At 34.0% G+C, this 24,399-nt stretch overlaps 1 protein-coding gene across 3 annotated transcripts; it reads left to right on the forward strand.

Annotated features, from left to right (window-relative positions):
* Nucleotides 1-267: 267 nt before the first annotated feature.
* Nucleotides 268-23,308, forward strand: LOC118181991 (flavin-containing monooxygenase 5-like). 3 transcript variants are annotated; one of them, XM_035351244.2, is made up of 4 exons: nt 268-413; nt 11,033-11,397; nt 14,233-14,523; nt 22,100-23,308. In XM_035351244.2, the coding sequence occupies exons 2-4, from the start codon at nt 11,059-11,061 to the stop codon at nt 23,093-23,095; spliced, it is 1,626 nt and encodes a 541-aa protein (XP_035207135.2). In that variant the 5' UTR covers nt 268-413; nt 11,033-11,058; the 3' UTR covers nt 23,096-23,308. The 3 variants fall into 3 exon arrangements, with proteins under 3 accessions (XP_035207135.2, XP_085666048.1, XP_035207134.2); XM_085809922.1 differs by lacking the exon at nt 268-413 and adding an exon at nt 4,156-4,170; XM_035351243.2 differs by lacking the exon at nt 268-413 and adding an exon at nt 4,498-4,616.
* The last annotated feature ends 1,091 nt before the right edge of the window (nt 23,309-24,399 follow it).

Here is a 24,399-nt window from a genome sequence, read left to right on the forward strand (position 1 = left end):
GCTTTCTTTACAGGAGTAAAGAAAGAAATATCATGTTTCGGTATCGAATTTAAGAAATTTCATTGATGTTTGTTTAAGTGAAGAAAGATTCTATACCTCTTTTTATGTCATTTACCAGACATTCTTGACATTTTTCTTTATGTCATTTACCAGACATCAGTCATAAGTGCTACGCTGCAGAAAGCAAATGTGTTTGTGTATTTATAGAATAACCTCAGCACGTTCTTAATCCTTTCAAAATTATTATACAAGGAGAAATCTAAAGTCCACTTTATCTAATTTTATCTGTACACTCAAGAATCAAATGATAAAAGTTTTCAATAACAGGTGAAGTATACTTCATCATCCTTTTATTCATGTATGATTCAGAATCAAGTGACTTTGGAAAATTTTATCTGTGATTTTTTGCTTGGGTAAGTACATATATTTTACATAGTAATATAAGGGAAGTCTCCTTAGTATTAGAAAATAGAATGCCTACATATTTTTTAAGAAAACTCTATTTATTATAAAAAGCTCTCAATCTTCAATTTTCCGATAAAATATGTATCTTTTAATGAACGAATGACTATGAAATTATTTTTTCCTATATACTCAACGCGTTATAGTAAAAGAAGACATTCTTACTATTACTCGTCGAGTTTTAGGAAATGTGATTAACGTAATGGCTCAGTGTTTAGAAATTTTTCTTTTCATAAATTATTTTTTTTATATTTAAAAGCAAAACTCTTTACATTCTGTCCCTTTTTTCAATACATATATTCGCAGTTTTCCCAAAAATTGGAAAAAATGCACTGTTTCTACGTTTATAAGCTTCACCTTAAATATTGCCATCGAAAAGGAGACTATATTAAATTTAGAGTATATCGTACTAAACCATATTGAAACATTAATAGTCAAAGAGGTATTTACAGATAAGTAATTTAGGTTTTATTCGAGCTTTGAAATTTTTTGTTAATATAATCAATGCGTTTCAAGGCTGCTTCAGACTACAAGCCTTTATAACTAATGTTTAAAAGATTTCATATTTATACACTATAAATGATGTCCATTTTTTCCTGCTGTAATTTTTATTCTTAAGAAAAATACTGTTTGTTTTACAGCTCTCTTTGACGCAGAAGTTTATTTCTTTGAAGTATTTGAGTTAAATAACAATAACTGAAAACCTTCACATTTTGACTTTCTACCACACTGACTGACGTATTTTAAGACAAAGGTGATTTATAAAACACCTTATATGAATACTAGTAAAAGTTTTTCATTTCACCATCTAGAGCAGGAGTTCCCCAAAGGGTCGATATTAGCAGCCTAGGAGTCAATGATGATCGAGGGTTCGGCTGGGGGTCGATATCGGAAAATGCAGTTGGATGTGATAGACATAATCGAGGTCCCATTGATTACAAAAAATAATTATTAATAAAATTGATAAGTAATTTCTATTGATATAAAGCTGTGTCATGTAGTAAAGAAGATTATGCATATGTATATATAATATATATATAAAGTATTTCTCCCGCCTTCTTAGCATGCCTTCGTGGTGTAATGGTCAGCCCGCTCGGCGCGTATTCGAGAGGTTCGAGGTTCGAGTCCCGGAGAGGGCACTGCTCATGTTTCATTCTCCTGCTTCGAAATAATCTAATGTCTCTACTTACTAATATCTTTTCACTTAAGTAGGATTTTCATTTCTAATTTTGGTAAAATAAAGGCTGATGCCCCGTGATGAAGAATCTTTTTAATCAGCCGCTGACCAGCCATATCAACTCTGAACTAATCATAATAATCAACACTCTGGATGATTCCAACCTCTAATCGCCATACCAACCTGTCGGTTTCAGCCAACGTAATGAATCAAGGCATGTTATTTTTATTCTGCCTAATTATATAATAATATATATCATCCAAGAAAGAAGATATAAAGAAAACTGAAAACGTTGTAATATTTTTTGAAAGGACTGCATGAAATTAGTTCAGCTGAAAGTATCGATGCCTTGCGCTGTTGCAAAGGATTTTAAGAAGAGCCCAGGGAAAAGATCAGTAATGAAGGTGATTACATTACTTGTTTTGACTACCTCTCATGGGCTGATAATTCCTGACAACGACTGAGTGTCTTTAGTCTTTCCAGAAAAATTCCAATTGACTAATCCTGTGTATTGAAATACAAGAAAGGAAACGTGAAGTGAAAGCCGAAGGGAATTATACCTAAAACAAAATGGGAAAAAATCATTCAAAGTCAATATCCTTTAAGCCCCTAGTAAGGGACACTTATTCTATTCTGCCACCCAGTTCGATTAAGACAGCACCAAGTCAGTTTACAAACATGCAAGTAATTCTCAGGGTTGGATTTATTTTCAGTTTATTGAGAAGCTACAAATAAAATTTGAGCAATTTCGTGGACTTCCAAATCAATTAATCAAGAGCATTAGCAGTTTTATTCCCTCTTATTCCACCAGTGTGTAAGAGCGCTGAGAGCCTGAGCTGAGGTTCAATTCTAATCAAACGGACTGGCTGTATGGTTCTCTGTATGGATTGGCTGTATGGTATGTGTTCTCTATATGTAACGTGAATACGAGCCAGTTTCTGTTAGAAAGTTCTCAATGAAGGCATCCCTTACCTTGGGAAGAGACCCCCAGAAGATAGTGCTTTACCGTATTTAAATAACCTAACCTAACCATCCCTCTTAGTTAAACATGAAAAAGATGTTCCTTACACTCAGACGTCTAATTCAATAACATTTGTACTGGTGATATCACAATATTACTTAATATAATATTAAGATACTTAGTGGATTTATGGCTATCGGAGAGGATTTATGTGTCATAAGCGATTTGCGAAGATTCAGTGCATTTTACAGCTTTATCAATAGCTCATTATACCACCAGTATTCATATTTAATCAAATTTAACATTTTACAAAATTTTACCAACTAAGAATTTTTCTTTCTGTCCTTTTTTCAACTATAAAATATACGAAAAGATTCTTTTATATATGAGGTAAATAATTATCAAATTTAGTAACTTTCAAATTTAGTAGTATTATTCCTAAGTCTAAAATAAAAACTGAAACCTAAGAAGGGTGTAAAAGGCCTTCATTTAAAAATTAATAAGAACAAAAGGCACACTTGGTTCTTACAACTCAGCCAATCACTTGTGGCGAGATAACTTAAAGCAACAGTATGCTAAATGTAAAATTTAATTTAAATAAACTAGTAGCCAAAGGCTACACAGATCAATTACCCCGAAGTTGGCTCGAAACTTAACCAGCGTGGATATCCAACTATCCGCAATTATAATTCAAGGCCGACGACTACAAATTTTATCTGATCTAGCAACCTAATAACGTGGCTTCGAGAGGCAGAATATGTTGTGCCTTACAATCTGAAAATCTCACTTTAAATATACGCGAACTAATTTGTATTCTGGCTGAAAAACGGAAGGAAGAAGAGACAGTAAAGATCTTAAACATAAAACAACTGTTTAATTAACATTAACGAACCTTAGATAATCATTTTACTTTTCAGCAGTTTTTAGAGAAGAAAACAACCCTGCACTCATGTGTGTAAATTTCTTTTAAATGCCTACTCGAAGATAGAAATTTATTAACGGAGAAAAAAAATTATATTTAATTTGTTAGAAAACGAAACACGAAAGCTTGAATTTTTTCTTGTATTTCCTTCAAATTAATTATGAAATCTCATTATTATTTCAAATATACATCTACGGGATAAATTTTTAATTATTTGAACTCTTAAACGTTCCTTCAGCCATAATTATTTTATTAGGATGAGGAATCCGAAACAAAATTTGTCCTGCTTGTTTTGTAACGCGATTGTGTAAGTGGAGATAAGATTTCTAATAATGATTTTACAAGCCCCTTTCTTAATAGAACTTTTCCTAGTGTATGTCAGCAACTACATATTGACAAAGATTGATAGCACTGACAAAGATACGTTTGAAGGTCTTCATAAAGACAAGGAAAATATAATTATTGGTAATAAATGGTGCATTTTTTTTCCTCATGCGTAATCATTTCTGATTGCAGAAATGTCGCTAAAAACAGCGTTTCTATAAATTAGCATCATCACAGAGCAATTCATCAGTATGTCTATGGTTATTTTGTACGATCGCATTAAAGGAAGTAATTCGTCCTCAAAATTTTCATTGTAAACACCAAGTAAGTTATAGAAGGGTGACTGTTTCTAATTCAGATATTTATTATTTAACACTAAAATAGTATATGTGATTTATTTATGTTAGACAACTTGTTACTTAACTCATATATGTTAACATTATATATATATATTATAACATATTATAACATTATATATATATATATTATAACATATTATAACATTATATATATATATATATTATAACATATTATAACATTATATATATATATTATAACATATTATAACATTATATATATATATATTATAACATATTATAACATTATGTCATATTATAACACATTTACTCATATCACTTACATATTGTAGACTTGAAATCTTTCAACCTGCGCCAGTAAAGCTGCAAAATGATAATTTGAGACAATGATTACTAATGCAGACCAGTTTGCTTCGAACAGAATATCCTTATTTAACGGAAAGGAATTTGAAAGTAATTATTTGTTTGATTTTATGTAGCAGATTTTACATAGCATTAAGGATTGGGACTAAATATAGAAGCAGAAAAGTTTTCTTTTCAGCTGTTGGCAAGAAATTTATTGTAAACAAAAGTGTCACTGTACACCTAGAGAATACTTTCTTTTCCCTGAAATGAAATTTTAACTTAAAGGGTACCATTTTAAGAGTATTTCAAAAAACTGTGCAAAATATGCTCATTCAGAGCTGTGTTTTTAGTAAATGATACTAGATCATCTGCTAATGAAAATCATGATGATGCTATGAGAGAGAATCTTTAAATGATATTTTAAATTATTTGATAAAGTGTAAAATAAAATACTGTCAGAGAGTAAAACGCTGAATAAATTTGCAAAATTCAAATATGTATATAAATTTATTCACTCGTCGGACTTGTTTTTCTTATTTTATTTATCTTTTAAAAATAAGTTTTCTAATCAGAAGATATATTTTGCAATTTAATTTGCGTAAGCGACTTTTACATTTGACCTACTTTTCACCCAGAGATTTATTTTTAATTATGGCTTAAGCTGAACATTTTGAAGAAGTTGTTAGTTAAAGGATAACAAACGGACTATCTATACAATGGGAACTTTGGCATTCGTAGCTTTCAGGGAATTTCATTTCGAAATTTTTGATTTATTATCATTAAAATGCTACCTAAAAATACGTACTGTGAAGGTTTTTCATCTTAGAATATAACATTTAAATTTATCCCATTGATTTAATTTATTTCTTCAGTTCTAAATCTTCAAAACAAAGGAATTTGTACCAAATAAAACAAAAAATATTTATAAATATTTAATACGTACATAAAAAATTAATAGTTTCGGAGAGCGTTGTATGATTAATATAAAATACATAAAGGATTTCATTTTTCTTGTTTGTTATTTTTCTAACTTCGCTGTCAGAAGTTTAAACACGTTATTTAAATAACATCAGTTTTATATTTTTAAATACGGCATGAAATTATTATACTTACAGACATCTATTATTTCACAAATTCCAATGGTTGCGTTTTGAGATATTTGTTTTTAATATATTGTTATAGAAAAGTCTGTAAAAGTAGCTCTTGCGCCGGCGTAGTGGTCTCTTTTATGTAGGAGTATAGTGTTTGGGTCTCAAGCTCTCCTTAACTGAAGGTACGTCAAGAATCTGTGTCTAGGCTGAATCGAGATTCGTCTTCGAAGATAAGATAGCGTGGGCAACCAGAAGCTAAGTCAAAAGCTGTTCTCTGTGCACCATTTCTAAAGCTTTCTTTTGCGTGAGGAAATGAGAGAAATGCATGCAACGAGGCTTTTGACAAAACGCTTTCGCTCATGAAACTTTCGGGAAACATTAATAGTTGAAACTGAGGTTCTAGAAATTGCAGTGAGCTCACAAAATGGATGTAGGGATATAGCAGCCCTCTGCTGTGTGGCTGAAAGTTTCAAATACCAGTCTTCAAATGGATATTTTGGCTCTTGGATGCCCTTGCCCAAGCCTTTATAAACAGAGCTGGTCTCCTGAAACTATTTCTATAAACTGCAGATGACCTGGATGTTACATTGAATTCTCTTATAACCAGAAATTGGGTTTGCTCTGTCTCCAGTCTACTAACGATTTTCCACTACTTTCCATCTTCTAGATATTAATGCTTGCTCATTCGACCAAAATACTTAGGAAATTTAAATCTTATAACAAACGGTTACGTTTATTGCCGAATCGGAATAACAATCTATTGGTTTTTGTACCTCAACGCTGTCGCAGGTCCATTAATATTTATATACACGTTTATGATTATGTATTCATCACCAGCGCTGTTGTATTGTTACTTGATCATATAATTAAAATTTTAGTTTGAGTAAAACATATTTATTTTCTTGAGGTTTTGAACACTTATTTATTTTAAATATAAGTGTAAGAAAATCAGTACGAGATTTCAAAATGCAATTCAGAAACGGGATCACATTGTAATGGCCCATTAGTTAATATCTCACAAACACTGAATGTTGAACCATCGTTTGTGTTCGCTCCCTGTCGTGTCTGCCCATTCCCCCCACACTTTTGTTCATTGCTTTGTCTACGCTACCCACTTTGTCTACGTTATCAGTCGATTAACATTTAGATTTCAGGCATTAACTTAAGTGCAGAAGTCTAGTTACGTGTTCAGTTGCAGATATTTATCATAATTAATTATATCATTGAACAAGGGGGGGGGTGGAATTTTAATCAGTGAGTAATTTTTATTTTCAGATTTTCTTTTAATTTTTATGAATAGTACATATAATGTAAAACAAATTTGAACTAAATTGAGCAATTATAGAGTTTTCTTGAAATAAGTGAAGGTTCTAAAACGGAAAGAGGAAAAAATGCAGAATAAAAGAATGCTAATATGAAAGTATAATTAGTTAGATTTCTCAAAAAATGATAATATAAAATACAGATTTGTATAAAACCTGAAGCCAGCCTTAACTGCAGCATTATCAAAGTCTGTAGTAACAGGGAAGAAATGTATTTAGGAAGGGAATTATGGTATAAATGCAGAGTTAGACGAATGGGAGGGACGAACAGCTCATGAAGTTTAATAATTTATCTTCTAGATGAGTGACAGTTGAATATAGATTGCGTAGCATCAACGATAGATGTCTTGGATGATTGTCTGAAGCATGGCTTTCTGCAGAATTTCTTCACCGATCCAGAATTCTTCCGTGTAGATTACAGTGATGCTAGACGAAGCATTTGTCTCGTAATCGTATCACATACGTGCTATATGAGTAGCAAATTGAACAGATGGAGAAAACGATGCACGTTTTTCATGGAGGAACACTGTCCTGTCGAAGGAGAACATCGCGGATATGATTCAAGAAGGTTCGGACTTCAGCTTGCAAAATTTATGAAATGTATCACTTAGCTTTTATGGCACGTGCATAAAATGTGAAAGTGAATGAAAACTTAAAAATACAATATTATTCTCTACAAGTCTTTAACATTTCCGTTTAATTAAACAATGATCTGAGAAAGTTATCTAGTTGTCTATGAAACTGAGGCTTAACTCTAACAAAAAATACTTTCCTCTGGTGGAATAAATTTGAAGAACGCCAAATATGTGTAACGCCTATAGGTATATATAAGATTATAAGTGCGTTTTCAATAAATTTTAAATCTTACAAATGGCAACGTGCTTTCTTTATTTACTTCGAAAACAGAATCGAAATTATCACTCCTAGAGAAATTCTATATTAAGGTTAGGCTAACATTTACTTCTGATTATTTTACTTAACTAATGTAAGAACTGTTTCTTACTAAAAATGCTAGGACTACAGATGGAGTAAATAAAGATTAATTGTAATCAAGGTTATTTTAGAGTTTTGTAAGTAGTATATTAAGCGGAAGTTTTAGAGTTTTATAAGTAGTATTATTTTGAAAGTAGTTTTAGAGTTTTGTAAGTAGTATTAAGGAAATTAGTAAAGATGTGGTGGTGGTTACAGCCGAAAACATCGCAAACGAAAACATCGCGGAGAAAACGTCGCGGAGAGAACAACGCAAGGCGAAAACGTAGTGCTACAAAACATCGTGGGAGAAAACTTCGCAAAGAGAAAACATCGCAGTTCTAAAACATCGTGGTACAAAACATCGTCGTCGAAAATATCGTGGTAAAAAATAAAGTATCTACAAATCATCGCATGACAATAACATCGCAGACATGCTTTTTTCAGGCTATAATAACTGTAAATGGATATTCCCATAATGATTTGTGAGCGCAATATGGAAAGAAGGATAATTTTTACTTTCAGATTTTTTATTAATTAATAAATTTTTGCTGAGAAAGTAAGAAAGAAACTTAAGCATAGAAAATTAATGCAACTTATAGCACTTAATAGAATTTTAAACCGACATAGTTAACCAACAAAGGCCATTAATAAATCGTTTTTTATAAAGTTTTTAACTGGTAAATTTTCATGAAAAGTATAATCTATAAGTTGCATTTAATTTTCTATGCTTAAGTTTCGTTCTTGCTTTTTCAGCAAAAATTTATTAGTTAATAAAAATAATGTGAAAGTAAAAATTATCCTTCTTTACACCTTGCGCTCACAAATCATTATGGGAAAATCCATTTATAATTATTAAAACCTGAAAAAAGCATGTCTACGATGTTATCGTCATGCGATGATTTGCAGATACTTTATTTTTTACCACGATATTTTCGACGACGATGTTTTTAAACTGCGATGTTTTGAACCGCTTTATTTTCGACGACGATGTTTTGCACCACGATGTTTTAGAACTGCGATGTTTTCTCTTTGCGATGTTTTCTCCCACGATGTTTTGTAGCACGACGTTTTCGCCTTGCGTTGTTTTCTCCGCGACGTTTTCGTCCGCGATGTTTTTGCCGCGATGTTATCGGCGGACACCGTGGTGGTATATGAAAACTGAGGCAGTATAATTGAAACAGTTCTGCTCTAGCGATTATTTGGTTGTTGCAGATGGAAAATACATTGATCATTTTCAAAGCTTCTTTTTCGTTATCATGAAAAACATTTTTCTTAATTTTATTATCTGAAACAGAAGCTTAGTTTTCTTTCGGTATGGCATATAACCTGTATTGTTATATCTTATATTAGAAAAGGCGAAGATAAATTAATGTGTATTGTGAGAATGCACCAGCTGATTAATGTTTAATAATATTTAACAATGTTTAACAATGTTTTTACATGAAACATTGTGTACAGTGAAGTACATTGTCTACGTTAATTTTGTTAACTTTCTTCTCAGTTTTACGCAAAGTTTGAATTATGTTCTAAAATAAAATAATTGATCTATCTTCAGGTAATATGTAGTTAATATAATTTAGTTATTCTTTAATTTTCTCTAGTCTCCATTCAGTCTTATCGCCAAGTCTCAAAATGTTTATAGTAATTTAGAGCTGGATTTCTACTTTACGTTTTAATTATCTCATTCTCATTCTCATGCGATTCATATCCCAGAGAGTTTCATGCTTTCGTTTATTCGATTCGTTATAGAATTGAGGTCTTATATTATAATAGGCGAACATTTTAATTTAATTACAAGGTTTATAATAAAACATATGAAATGTTTTCTTAATTTTTAATATGCGCTAAGCTACTTTACGTATGAACAAATTATTTGTATATTGATCGATAAATTAGATTAATTAGCGATTAGATAAATAGGATCAATTATAAAATAGAGATATAATTAAATCTGCTTATAGAAAGAACTTTCCATTACCGCTGACAAATTTAAAGCTGTCATTTTATTTATCTAACTTTGGAATAATTAATAAAACGAACTCGATAATTCTTTTTGTACTATTTCTGAAATACAAATTTCATTTAGAAGTATATTCTTACTAATGTATCTTAAGTATTATTGCTTAGTATTATTGTGAGCTGTTAACGATATTATGAATTTTTTAAACTTTCGGTTGTTTTTTTCCGAATATCTATAAATTAGCTATCGTTTAATCTAATTAAATATAATAATAATTAACTGATGCAATGGATTAACAAGCGTTTAATTTTTTGTTATTCCTTCATAGCTTTTGGAAAAATAAATGAAAAAATTTTGATTTCGTAAGTATTTACATAACATGTTAAAGAATTTGTATCATTTTTGTTATAGAACAACACATGTCAAGCAATGTTCTGTAGCAAGATATTTGCACCAATTTGATGCCTTGGCGAGGAAACATACTTTTGTCATCACTTCCTTTCGACTATGGTAAACATAAGAATAATATCTATTATTCCAATGAACAAGGAAAGAAAGAGTTTAAAAAACTTTTGGACCTTTTTTGTTCTAAGATAACACGTTCTAAATAATTCTATACTTAAACATATACGCCCAATATTTCCTGGTGGCCAGCGTTAATTTGTGTTATTCTTATCTCTCCTTAGAGTATTCTCATTTTCAAAGTATTTTCAATAATTATTTGAAGTCTATTGTTCTATTTTCTTCTTTGTTTTTATTGAAATGCCTAACCTAAACGATATACCTATATATTCAGAAAACTTTGACCTGATTCGGAAAGCGCTGATGACGAATGCATGTTTTCCACTGAAAATATCAATCTGGTGCATGCATCTTATCTTACCAGAGAAAATTACATATTTGGAGCTTGCTTTCTTATAACGAAAAAATCTGAACCGCATGTGAAATTACTTCTTTTTTATTACTATAAATTTGAAGCTGTTCATTTTTTATTTTTGTAAGATAAATACATTAATAAATTAAATATTTGTAATATAATATAAAGCTATTTTACATATTTTAAGCATATTATTAGAAACTGTTTGAGTGTGCAATAGAGAAGAACCATTTTATATAAGGAATAATAGTTTTTGTCTGCATATAAAATGCTTTCTGACAATCAGTTTAATTGTTGTCTAGCTGCCAGTGCTCTTGAAGCCGAAACTATGACAACCAAAAGAATTGCAGTTATTGGAGCTGGGCCAACAGGTCTTTGTGCAATAAAATGTCTTTTGGAAGAAGGTATGGAACCAGTCTGTTTCGAAAGAACAAATCACATTGGAGGACTCTGGAGGTATCACGATGAAGATATCGAAGGAGTGGCATCAGTTATGAAAACCACCGTTATCAATAGCAGTAAAGAGATGACAGCTGTAAGTGATTTTCCTCCCCCAGAGGATGCACCAAATTACATGCATAATAAGCAAATTTATAATCTACTTAAAACGTACTCAGAGACATTTGATGTTGAAAAATATGTACATTTTCATAAGGAAGCGGTCGAGGTGAGTACAAATTAATATTTTAAAAAGTGTAACATTATAATAAGTATTTGTTTATTTGCAATGCTCATTTTACATGACTATTTGCTTTTCTACTTGTTAATAATTATTTCATTTAGAGATTCTTTAGTTTTAAAATATTTAGTTCTCATAATTCTAATCTCAGAAGAAAATAACTTTTATCTAATCCAATTGCGACAAGTTTCCCGAAATCAAGCTTTATAATTTGGATAATTCCTCTTAATATTTTACTGCAATATGCAAAATACTTAAAAAAAATATATGAAAAAGGAATAAAAAATTCAGCAAAAAGATAACTTATCTTTTAAATCATGAATAGAATCACATAAAATATTTTGAACGTTTTAACTCAGTTTAAGGTGCGTCTGTGTGTATTTTACATGGTTGCGCAAAGACTAGAACAGTCAAAATGAGTATGAATAAGGTCACATGTTGTTGTGTATCTCATGCTATTACTGAAACTTAAGATACATTTTCCACTTTATATTTCCCAACACGAAATTTCCTATCTTTCAGCATTCATTGCCATGTTTAAGTATATTTAATTTATCCTTATTTAAGTTTCATTAGGCTCTTAGTGGCCAAGCAGTAAAGTCACTGAGCACTGGCATTATGACCTGGGTTCGATTCTACGCGAAATGACTGGAAGCACGGACGTTTTCGTGGTTTTTGCTATGTGTGATGTTTCAACAAGCCAAGTTTCTCCTAGAAAGTCCTCTTAGGCAGATAGCCTACTGCGATCTGCCGTGATCAACTAAACCAAACCAAATTTAACTTTTATTAAAAATAATAGTGCTAAGGATCACCAGAGCAATAAATGTGGTAAACTGTTCATATCGCATAAGTAGTAGCTGCGCATTGATGTCGCTGTGAATAAGCGGAATCAATCCAGAAATTGCCTCTCTTAGATTTTAATTTGCTTAAGCGGATGAATTTTCAGCTTCTGAGTATGAACACTTCTCTGTCTCTTTGCACTCCCATGAAGATAACAGCACTGCTATTATGCTTAAGCTATTGTTGCTTGGTCGCCAGGAGGAAGAAATCTACTACCTGTGCACCATGACTAATGGCTGGTAGGGTAGAACAGGCACATAATTTTAAAGCAGCTTAAAAATAGCAAAGCAGCTTAAAAATAGTTTTAAACCGGATCTACAGTAAATAGCCACGAACATTCAGTATGAAGTTGAGCCACGGTAAAGGACTTGGTCGTTCAAACCACTCAATTAAGATACAAATAGATAATTAAGATACAAAATCGAAGATTTCTTTGATTATGTAGCAGCATAACTTGCTTCAGTTTAATGAAAAGCAAGATAAGCTTTGATGTGGAATATTTAGATTCGACAACACTCGCGAGGGCTATTTGCTTAAGGGGAGGGATGCCTTTATTAAGGGCATCATTTAAGGGTCTACTTTAATTTGCATTCACGTTATATACGGGATAAACCACGAAAACTGCCATATATCACCATTTATTCTGGAATCAAAATCCTGGTTAATGTAACAGTGTTCAGTGACTTTTCCGCTCAGCCGCCATGCATTACTGTACACTAATGAGATAAACCCTGCATTAAATTTCACTGTTTTACTTTGTAATTCTACTAAGACGCATATAATTATGATATGTTAAATTTAACATTTTATGGTACTTATTGAAGTGAATTAGGAAAGCTGGCTGCTAACAAACTACTAAATTTAGCGGAGATCCTGTAGAAAGTGCCCCAGTCATTCCTGCAGATTCTGAAGGAGATGAAGCCTCTTTATTTAATAAACAACTATTATCCAACCCACTTTGTTTTTGAGCTTCGCAAAGGTGCTTTTGTCAATTTTTACTACTTTGCTACATTCTCCAGTTTTAACGAAAGATCTGTTTAAAATATTTGGAGTAGAAATTTCGTATAAGTAATTGTACCAATTTATTATTATTTTGTCGGCCACATTTAGTTGAGCGTATCGTGCCCGTTAAACTTAGAAGGCAGGTCTCAATTTTTTTCAATTACTTTTTCATAATGGAAGAAAAAATACAACAGTAACAGTTAATTTATATCCTTGTTCATGAAAACAGCGCGTGGGTTATCCAAAATCAATCGGAGCTAATAATTAGAGCTAAATTGAACTGCTTAGCGACAGTTTCATGGTCGACGGGATATATTACAAGGTATTTCTCCCGCCTACCTAGCGTGCCTTCGTTTTGTAGTGGTTCTGCACGCTGGGCCGGTATTTCAGAGGTCCATGGTTCGATTCCCGGCGAAGGCGTTTGCTAATTTTTCCTCTTGCCTGCTTCCAAAAATATCCTAATGTCTCTACAGTGGCGCTCGAATTAATACGGGATTCTGATGGCCAATGAAGAAGTATCTCCACAAGGCTCAGAAGTGACGCCCGAACTAAAAGGATGTTGGATGATGATGCTCCTCACCCAGGATTTGGCGATTGGGTTCCCTAAAAAACCCCCAGTCGCCCTTTAAAAGAGGGAGTATATAAGGCATTACTCCCGCCTTCCTAGAGTGCCTTCGTGGTGTAGTGGTTCTGCACGCTGGGCTGGTATTCCAGAGGTCCGTGGTTCGATTCCCGGCCAAGGCGTTTGCTAATTTTTCATCTTGCCTGCTTCCAAAAAATTCCTAATGTCTTTACAATATAATTACTTATATTATGTATATACAGATACAGAGAGCTGTAATTTTTACTCAAATGGGACAGGAAAATATCATGTAAAGTAGTTTAAGATATATAATACAATTTAGTAACTTTGTTTGTATATAAATAATTTTCAATGATAATACGTAATGTTATTGCATTACTAATTTCATTGAATTTTAGGTGAATATGGCTGAAAATTATGAAGAAACTGGACGTTTGCTGGTCGTTGTAAGAGACACTGAAACTCAGGAAACATCAAAAGACATTTATGATGGAGTAATGGTATGCATTGGCCATCATGTTTATCCAAACATTCCAGCCTTCCCTGGAATAGAAAAATTGAAAGGAAAGATTATGCATACCCACAGTTTGAAAAAAATTGGTGAGTTTGAGGATCAAGTCGTGGTCGTCGTTGGCGTCGGAAATTCTGGAATGGATGCTGCTGTTGAAATAAGTACTGTAGCAAAACAAGTAAGTATCACAGAACTGACATTTGAAAGTTAATAATTAGTAATTTGTTTACATAATAATTGCGGATATTTTGTTTTGAACTTGCCAGACGTTAATGTGACTTTGAATCATAAATTTCCATAAAGTTTGCCATTTATAAGCATACATTTCAGAGAATGTTAGGACCTAAATAAAGCTACGGACAGAAAAACTTCGAATACGTTATTGAAAATCATATTTTATCTTCTATAATACATCCAGATGTTTAGTAGATTCAAAATGTATGTCACTGGGTTTCTAATGGATGAGCATATAGACAAGACGAATCTAAGTCGCTTAATTATTTAATTAAACTATTTGTGATGCATCCTGATGGCTAAATGATTATTTACAGATGACGTATTAACAGACGAAGCATTACAGTGGAAGTTAGTACGTCTTTTATTAGGATTTGTCTTCATTTTCTTATGGCATCCTTCCGTTAATCGCTTCATACTCTCTCCCTCTCTTTCTGTCCCATCATCGCTTACCTCTCTCTCTCTCCAGTAGTGTTGTTACCCTCCTGATATTTACACATATATTTGAGGCATAAAGTAATTAAGAAAGCCACTTTAAATTTTTTTCACGTTAGGTACTGAACGCAGAAAACAGGATTTCCTTAGATAAAAAATGCATGTGTTCAAGCACTCAGTTGCTATGCAGCAGTTCACAGGTTCAACTCAAAGAAATCGGCATTTTGGACTGCCGGAGACTTTCCATCCTCAACAGGGGGTTTTAAAGAGCCCACCACCGACTGAATGTTAACGCCGCTAAACACTCGTAGTTCGATTCCAGGTGAACGATCTGGATGCATGGGAGTTTTCGTGGTTCTAACCCATGTGTAACGTGGATGCGAGCAAGTTTCCATCAGACAGTCCTGTACGAAGATATCTCTTCTCTAAGGCAGAGATCCTTCGCGTGCTTAGCTGTAATCAAATAAACCAAACCATTTTCAGCAGATGGCGTCACCACCACAGGACAAATTCATCGCTCATCGTAGGGGCCAAAGTTGTATTTTACAATAAAATATTTCTATATTTGATGATAAAATGCAGTAACAATACCCTCCGATGGTAAGCCTTAGAACTAACTATTTAGATTAGTTAAATAAAGTTAGCAAAGCAACAATCTTGTGTTTGACGTAGATTTAGTCGAAAACTCAATCGATTCCGAGGGCAAGCAGTTACATTTATGATGGACAAATCCTTTTCATCAGCAGCAATGAAATCCGCAACACTGGACAGCAGCGGAAAAAAATATGTGTGTTAAGAATGAAAGCTTTACCAAAGAAGGAGGGGCTCCGCCAGACCGCAGGGAAAGGAAAATACTTTAAGTTTACTTTGCACAGGCCACCTATCGAGCTTTAATTCTTTTTTGAGATTGCGCGAAATAGCTATCGAACCGGCGTCGAAGATTTAGCCTTAATACATTTTTGCTCATGCGCAAAATAATTCTCGAGCCGATATCGAAGGTCACGTTTGTCAAGAGCTCAAAGTTCCGTGATACTATTTTTTCCCCGCTGTATGGACGTAAATCAAATCAGTGATCGGCATAAGTAGATTAATCTATGAATTGTTTATATTGAGTAACGAAAATCTACGAAAATCCAAGTTTAAATTATTGAGAACAGTTTTGTTAAAGAACGAATCCCACGAGTTCCTTGATTTTGTACTGTAATACTCAATTTCCAATACATACGGCGATTTGGCCACTAGAATTTATTCCTCCGCGATATAGCGGCGCAGTAGCCAAACGGTTTGTATTATTTCCATAGAAATTTTCCTGGTTTACATACACGTTATCTGCAGCTGAACTGAACTTATCAATTATTAGTATTCCTCTTTACTTGCTTTGGAAACATTAACTGTCCTGACTCGAAACAGGGAGCTTACTAAAGCTATGTTCAATAAATTGTGAAGTAGACAATACACACAGGAAGTGTATACGAAACCCTTTATTTTTCTATCTTTACAGAGCCTTTCGGAACTTCGGAATACAGAGACCAACCACTTGTGGTCTGAACGTAAGAATATAAAAATACTAACTAAAACTCTAACTAAACTAACTTTGGATTAATATACAAGTGCCTACTTTAAGATTGGCCGTAAATTAACAAAAAGCCGTATGTAGTACAGAAAGCTGCTAAAACTACGATACGTTTAAAATTATCACGAGGATTAAACCTCTGACCTTGAAGGCAACCAGCAACCGAGTAAAACTACTATGGCAAGCGGCCTGCTTCTAATAACTCCTTCCTCTCTCTTGCTTGGCAAAAAGCCACAACGTAAGTACTTGGCGTTAGCAAGACAAATTTGCATAAATAAGTTAAACGCTTTTAATTCTGGCCGGAAGTAGAAAATAAGAAGTGATAGTAAAGATTTAAAATAAAATAAACGTTAGTAAAACTTAGGATCCTTACAAACTGAACTCATCTAATGCTGCTGCGCGTGCCTCTTCATAAAATAAAGTCCAAAAAACGCATGACTTAGTCTGGAACTTAAAACCACCAGCGGCGACGGAAGAAGGGAGGAAAGGGATGACCAAATGTCACAAGGCCTGTGAAAGAAAAATCTTAGGATAGTGAAAAAGCTGTGGAGACATTAGGTTATTTCGAAGCAAGAAAGATGATAAATGAGCAACGCCTTCGCCGGGACTCGAATCACGGGCCTCACGAATACGCGCCGAGCCTGCTGACCACTACACTACGAAGGCATGCTAAGAAGGCGGGAGAATACCTTATATATTTTCCCTTTTAAAGGGCGACTGGGGTTTAGGGGACCAATCGCCAAATCCTGGTGGCGAGAATCATCAGCCACCACCCTTTTAGTTCGGGCGTCACTGTAGAAACATTAAGCTATTTTGAAGTGGGAGACGTGAAAAATGAGCAATTGTCTCGCCGGAATTCGAGCCACGGACCTCTCGAATATGCGTCGAACGTGCTGACGAGATACACCACGAAGGCATGCTAAGAAGGCGGGAGAAATACCTTATAAAGCAAGGTTAGCAAGAGCGAGAGAGTGGAAAGTCTTCATGTAAAAACTGTGGAATCAATGACACAGTACTAAAATACAATACTAAAAATACAAAAGAAAAATACAGTACAAGATCAGTAGTAAATAATACGAAATTTCAATACTAAACACAGTGTATACACAGCAACAAAAGAAACAAGTGAATGTAAAAAGAGGGTATAATATGTACAATCAACCAGGGGAAATGGAACTTTGAATCACGAGTGAAGTGAGGAGCGTATTGACGGAGGTTACTTCTTCACTGAAAATCTTCTAATAAAAAATTTTGAAAACACCAGATGATCACAGATTTTGACCTTGTTGTAGAAGTTCCTATTAGCTTCGTTCAAAAAATCTTCTGTGCTCTCAATTCTAAGATCTTCACGCGGCCTTTTGTTGGTGACATTATAGTGAGCGAATGCAATAAGTCTTAGGTAACGATTTTCCAACCTCTGCAGCTTGAGAATAGCATTTCTAGATGCTATTGTCCATGCGCATGAAGCGTAATTGATTATAGGTCTGAGGACAATAAAATACAAGAGTCTCTCTTTCCTATTGTAGTATTTCCCGATTAACGGCATTAGGCTATTCATAACGCCTATGGCTTTGCTCTGAGTTTTGTTAATATGATCATTCCAATTCATTTATTCATTCAGTGTGATACTCAAATATTTGGCTTTTCTGACTTGGAGGATTTCGTCATTAGAAAGATGAAGTTTTCTGCTAAGAGGCGTATTGGCAAGTTTTCTGAGCACGGTTGATAGTTACGACTTGTGTGCGTTAATAGAGTTTCGCCAATTTGTGCACCATTCTTCTATCAAAGGAGTAATACTTAGTACTTTCTCTTAACTGCATAATTAGCGTTAGCAGACATATCAGCTAAGGCTGTGTCGTCGGCGTAATATCCTAAAAACTGATTGTTGACTAAATGAAACTTGCACGAGTCCGCAGCAAAGAATAAATAGAGAATGGGTCCAATTATGGAGCCTTGCGGAGCAAGCACGAAGGTCACAGTGTTCTTTACCAACCTCCCGAAAAATTTCCTGTCTGTGATAAAGGAATTAATCAGATCAATGACCTCTTTACTGAAGTTCAGTTGAATGTGTTTGTAGATAAGACCGTCATGCTAGACACGGTCTGAAGCTTCTGCAACGTCCAAAATGAATAAGGCGATGCTATTTCTGCTCTGCAGCTATCCCAACCCACTGCTTCGTGGTGAAGAGGTTCTTTCTGAACCCAAATTGTTCGGGAGGTAGCAAATTCATGTAAGGCTGGATTCACTTGAAGATTATACATCGTAAAAGTTAGCCAATCCTGTTAATAGACTTATGGGCCTGTATCCATTTGCTTAGTTGCATCTTTCCAGGTTTTGAGAATGAGAATGCTGTTCGTAATTATCCACTGTTGAGGGAAGTAGGAATGAGTTAAATAAGCGTTTAAAATACCTGTTATTTGTTCACGAAATTCTGCGAGAGATTTCTGATAGCAAGATTGCTTATTTCATCATATCCCTGTGCTGTCTTAATCTGGAGTTTGTTAATGATGTGGCTTATTTCACTAGGCATGTGAGATCTGCGATGTTCCTTACAGTGCGTTAAGCAAGTGTAGCATACATCGCGGACGAAGTAGATATCACGAGGCCTGGCATTTGGCTTGAATTGATTCTCTATATGATCAGATAAATCTACAGACTTCTCTTTGCCGTTGAGCGCTGCTTGATTGTTCGTGCATATCAGGTGATTGTATGCTTATGTGCGCTTTAGTCCCTTGGTGAAAGATCAGAAGAAACCTATCGTGGCGTCTAAACTGAGAATTGTTTCTTCCCATTCACCTTTCCTAAAATTTTTAACATTCTTGTCAAGCTTGTTGAGTGATTTCTTTAAACTTGTGTCCCAGGGGTTAGGTTCCACAATTTCTTATAAGATTTTTTTTTTATCTGTTCTCTAAATTTTGCGGGAAGCTGAACATGCGCTGTTCTTTAGGTACCGAACGAGAAGGTTCATTAATTGAATGAATATCATGAAACAATCTCCAATCAGTAAGATTTTTGTGGCCAGATTATTTTATTTTAATGGTACCAAGTGTGATTAAAATTGGCACCTGATATGAAGTGAGTTCTTGCTTGACCTCAAGCCCCATCGGAATAGATGTATTTGTTAAGACAAAGTAGAGAATATCTGCTTTCCTTGGACGATTTGGACAATATGTGAAGTTTTTCGGAGCATAGATGGGGGCCGGATAGTTAAGAATGAAGTTGTGAAGTATTCCTCCATTTTTGTTCGATCGACGACACCCCCAGTCTCAGTGTTTCCCGTTGACATCCCCAGCAAGGATGACCGGCTTATCAACTAGAAGAATGTCCTTGAGAATATTATCACTAAGTAAGTTATCAAATGAACTAAAGGGAACAATGCCGTAGCTGGGAAGGAGAAGAGAGACAATGATCTTTTCATAACTATCATTTTCATTTATTAGACAAGATTGTATTGAGTTTCTGACATAAGTCGCTACTCCAACACCACTGTGACTCAGACGGTCGGATATATACGACCCATAATTTGCAATTTTAATATTTCTGCAGGATGCGGCCTCATCAAAAAAGGCCTTTACCATAAAGAATTTTCGGCACTTAAATATTACCTCGCTAACCGTGAAACTGTCACTCAGTAGAGCGAGTTAGAGTCAGTTATGGATGAGTGAGACGTAACAACGCACTCAATATATCTGGATTTAGGGTCTGATGTAATTCCGATGATGATGTCGTTTCTATGACAAAGTGCAATTATATAGCTTCGAAGCTGTCAAAGCTTCGGAGCTTTGACAGCTTTTGCAACCTCGGCAGCTCTATCAGTATAAAGTAGGTCCACTGGGTCTTCAATGCCGATGTTAAACAGTCTGGCCTGGATTGCTGGGCAGCTGAAGATGTGATGGCGAGACAGTGGGATGTCATCTGGGCAATGAGGACAAATGTTGGTGTAACTACGCTGTAATTCCGATTGATTCTCGATATGCCACGTTTTGTTTTGTGGACAAAGATATAAATTAACTGTTACAGTATTTTTCTTGGATTTTGAAACACATGATTAAAATTTGAGATCATGTTTCTGTAGAACAGCAAACAGTGGATTATTGTGAAAATTATGGAATTCCACTATTCAGAAAAGTGAGTATTTATGGTCACGAAATGGTGACCTGTATACGGCAGAAAAACTATGAATGCACTGGCAGAACTACCTGCAAACGTTTTATACTCATAGCATTCTAAACATCAGTAAAATCGGAAGGACTAGTAAAATAGTAGAAATCGACGAAAGCCTTATTGCAAAGCACAAAAGCGAAAAGAGTGGAATACTGATTGTTTAATAAAGAAAGAATTCCGCCGAAAAAATTGGCGCAACTTCGGTCTCAGCAAGCTTTTACGATTTGGTGACAGCCAAATTTCAAGGTTGACTAAGTACCGAATTTTCATTTATATTTTTTGTAACTTTCGTAGATATGGTTACGAAATAAAAAAGGAAAGAATATTAGGATTACTAGTAATTTTTTTAACTGAAACATGAGTGGAAATGGGCCCGAATAAATTTCAACATTCCTACGATGATATACGCATGCACAATATTTGAAATTAAGATACACAGCCTTAGAAAATCGTGCGATGCTTCATGAATTATGCTGCCTATAGTTATGGGTTATTCAATTATGGCAAAGTACACGAGGGCTATCTGCCTAAAGGGAGGGATGCCTTCGTGGAGGACTTTCTAAGGGAAACTGGCTCGTATACACGTTACACATGGGGAAAACCACGAAAACGCCCATGCAGCCAGCCCGTTCGCGGGATTCGAACCTCGGACCGAACTACCAGTGTTCAGCGTCTTTACCGCTCGGCCGCTGGTGAGCCCTATGATGCCTATAGAATCACAGGCGAGAAACTTATTACATAAGTATAGTTTCTTAACCACGGAAAATATTTTTTACGATGTTAATTTTTATCTAAATTCAGAGAGTTTTATTTAAGAAGGTATAAGTTTAAAGAAATTGTGAAAAATTGCTGATTTTACGATTTATAGCATTTTTAAGAAATATTTTGATTTAGCGCATTTTGAGCACCTATGTGAGTGCATTTTAGAAAATATACATTAGATCTGTTGTAAAAAATATGTAACTTACCACTCATTTTTAGAATTTTATTAAAAATTACTTTTACTGTATAAAAACCAACACACGTGACGTAACTACGCATTTATTACTTCCTACCAATTATTTGAGAAAAACGAATCTATATTGTAGATACTTGCAGAAAGGGAATATTTTGCAGAAAGGGAAAATTTGTTTTTAAGGGCTTTTTTAAATATCAAAGGTGAAAAACATTAAAATGCATTTCATAATGAAAAATTCCTTAAATACAGGATTAGTAATTTTAATAATCATTTACAGTATAAATGACATCCTAATCTTAACTTTTATGCTTACTGGAGTGATCTGAGAATTATTGATTATCACTAATTCACTATCAGGCCAATTCACTAATACATTTTCATTTTCTTTAGGTATACCTTAGCAGCAGGAAAGGAACATGGGTTTTGCCCCGTGTGGGCCCAAAAGGTTTTCCACTGGACGTGGCTTTGACTAGCCGTTTCACGAATATACTCATGCACATACTTCCTTATTTTCTGGTTTGTTGGTTTTCTGAAAAAGTTTTAAATTACAGCTTTGATCATGAAATTTACAGTCTTAAACCTAAGCACAGAATTTGGAGCCAACATCCTACAGTCAGTGATTCACTTCCACTGAAAATCCTCACTGGAAGAGTTTTGGTACGAAAGAACATTCGAGAATTCGTTGAAAATGGCGTTATTTTCGAGGATGAAGATGATGTAACGGAATGCGATTCAGTAATTCTAGCAACAGGTTATAGAATTCAGTTTCCTTTCCTTAATGAAAAATTAGCAACCATAAAGAATAATGAAGTGCATCTGTATAAATATATCTACCCACCACATTTGAAACATCCGACTTTAGCCATTGTAGGATTAATTCAGTCTGTGGGTGGAGGGTTCCCTATTGGTGAAGCCCAATGCCGATGGATATCTTTAGTTTTCAAGGATAAAATGAAACTGCCTTCAAGGGAAGAGATGGAGGCTGACATTAAGCGTAAAAAAGAATTCAATGAAAAACGATACGTTAAATCTGAAAGACATACCATTCAAGTGGACTACATAGATTATTTAGATGAAATTTACACCATGATGGGAGCAAAGCCAAACTTATTTAAGATGTTTTTCACTGACCCAGTCTTATTTTTTACCTTATTCTTTGGACCTTCACTACCGTACCAATACAGGCTACAAGGACCTCACGCTTGGCCGGGTGCAAGAAAATCTATATTGGAATGGAAAAGAAGAGTGATTAAGCCTCTGAAAAAAGACTATAATTCACAACCATATTTAGCAGAGCTTAATGTTCTCAAATATGTTTTCATTATGTTCATAATTTGTGCTATTCTTTTCTTGGGCACTGGACTTGTCTCTAAAACAGAATTTTAAATACATGCTTTATAATAAGAGTACCTTCGGCTTACAAAAAATATCATTTCAGTTTTTAGGTTGTAAATTCACGATGAATACATTTAAATTTGTACTGATTTTGTAGTTTTTGAATTACTTCGCTCACATCGAAAGTGCTTATACATCAGGAGTTTAATATATTAATGTTTAAATTGTATATATCGATATTTAATAAAATGAAATTATCAGAGATTGAAAGCTGTGTGTTAAAATTAGAGTGAAGCTCTTAACATGCAAGAATTTTAATTCTGTTATACAGTAATAAGACTCTAAGTAATAAAAATAAGACCCATTTCTTTCTGTTTTGAGTTGTTAAAAAAGTTCTTGAATTCTAACGTGGTCATTTTATCTGAGAAACAGAATCATGTTAGTTTCCATTTTTTTAAATTTAAATTTGCACAAAATTTAGTTTATATTTATTTACCTATGGAGTGATAGCTTTGTGGAAGGATTTCAAGAAGAACGTTTCGCATTCATTCTGAATGAGAAACTGCAAACTGCCATCTGTTATCGTTTAAGGCGGTGTAATTCTGTTCTTGAATCTAGTTCACGGCAGAATTATTTGGCTACGTGGAAATTTTTCTAAATCACGTTTTATATATGTATATATATGTGGAAATATTTTTAAATTATATTTATATATATATAAACATGATTTTAAAGAGCTTTATTTGTATGTTGCTTACATGAAAGACGCAATATTCATCACCTGTCTATGTCGTTACTGTTTTCATCTTATCAGCTTTTATCAGGTAATGCAATGAGGCTGAAAGATTTCTGAAAAATATCTTGTAATATCTAATATAAACACATAACAGCATAATTTCTTTACGAGTGAATTTCGCAAGTTGTGTTTACGCTTAGACTACATTTTGCAGACGCTTAACGGGAATAGTGGGCACAGCAATACCTGAATACCCGAAACTCTAGCATTTCATGAAACATTCTCATCTAATCTGAATAGCGGAACAGGAAACAAGATCTTGATGAAAAAAAAAGATCTTTCAGAGGGTAATAATTCATTTCCTTAAGAGGGTATATCCGCTCTGCAATGGAAGTGATAGATATTAAAGTGTATTGCATAATGAAGGACTAAATCTAGCAACGCTGCCCAAAACATTGCATTGCTCCATTGCTACTTTTTGTTGCGCGGCTCATTCTGATGTCAACAGATTACTAACTAAAACCGATTGCTGACGTGATGCAAGAAATTTCGTAGCTACAAGTCATTTTGTTCAAAATTCAGTTCTGTTTTCTAACACGGTTTGCTGTTGAAGGCTTGC

This window comes from Stegodyphus dumicola, chromosome X2, assembly GCF_044657685.1.
Source record: "Stegodyphus dumicola isolate Sdum_Otavi_A_Nest chromosome X2, ASM4465768v1".
NCBI lineage: Eukaryota > Metazoa > Arthropoda > Arachnida > Araneae > Eresidae > Stegodyphus > Stegodyphus dumicola.

What these genes read in the sequence shown, in the direction of transcription:
- LOC118181991 (XM_035351243.2), top strand. Translation starts at nt 4,550, where the DNA reads ATGATTACTAATGCAGACCAGTTTGCTTCGAACAGAATATCCTTATTT. An exon ending in TAACGGAAAGGAATTTGAAA is followed by an intron (nt 4,617 to 11,032) that starts GTAATTATTTGT and finishes ATTGTTGTCTAG; the next exon opens with CTGCCAGTGCTCTTGAAGCC. An exon ending in TTCATAAGGAAGCGGTCGAG is followed by an intron (nt 11,398 to 14,232) that starts GTGAGTACAAAT and finishes ATTGAATTTTAG; the next exon opens with GTGAATATGGCTGAAAATTA.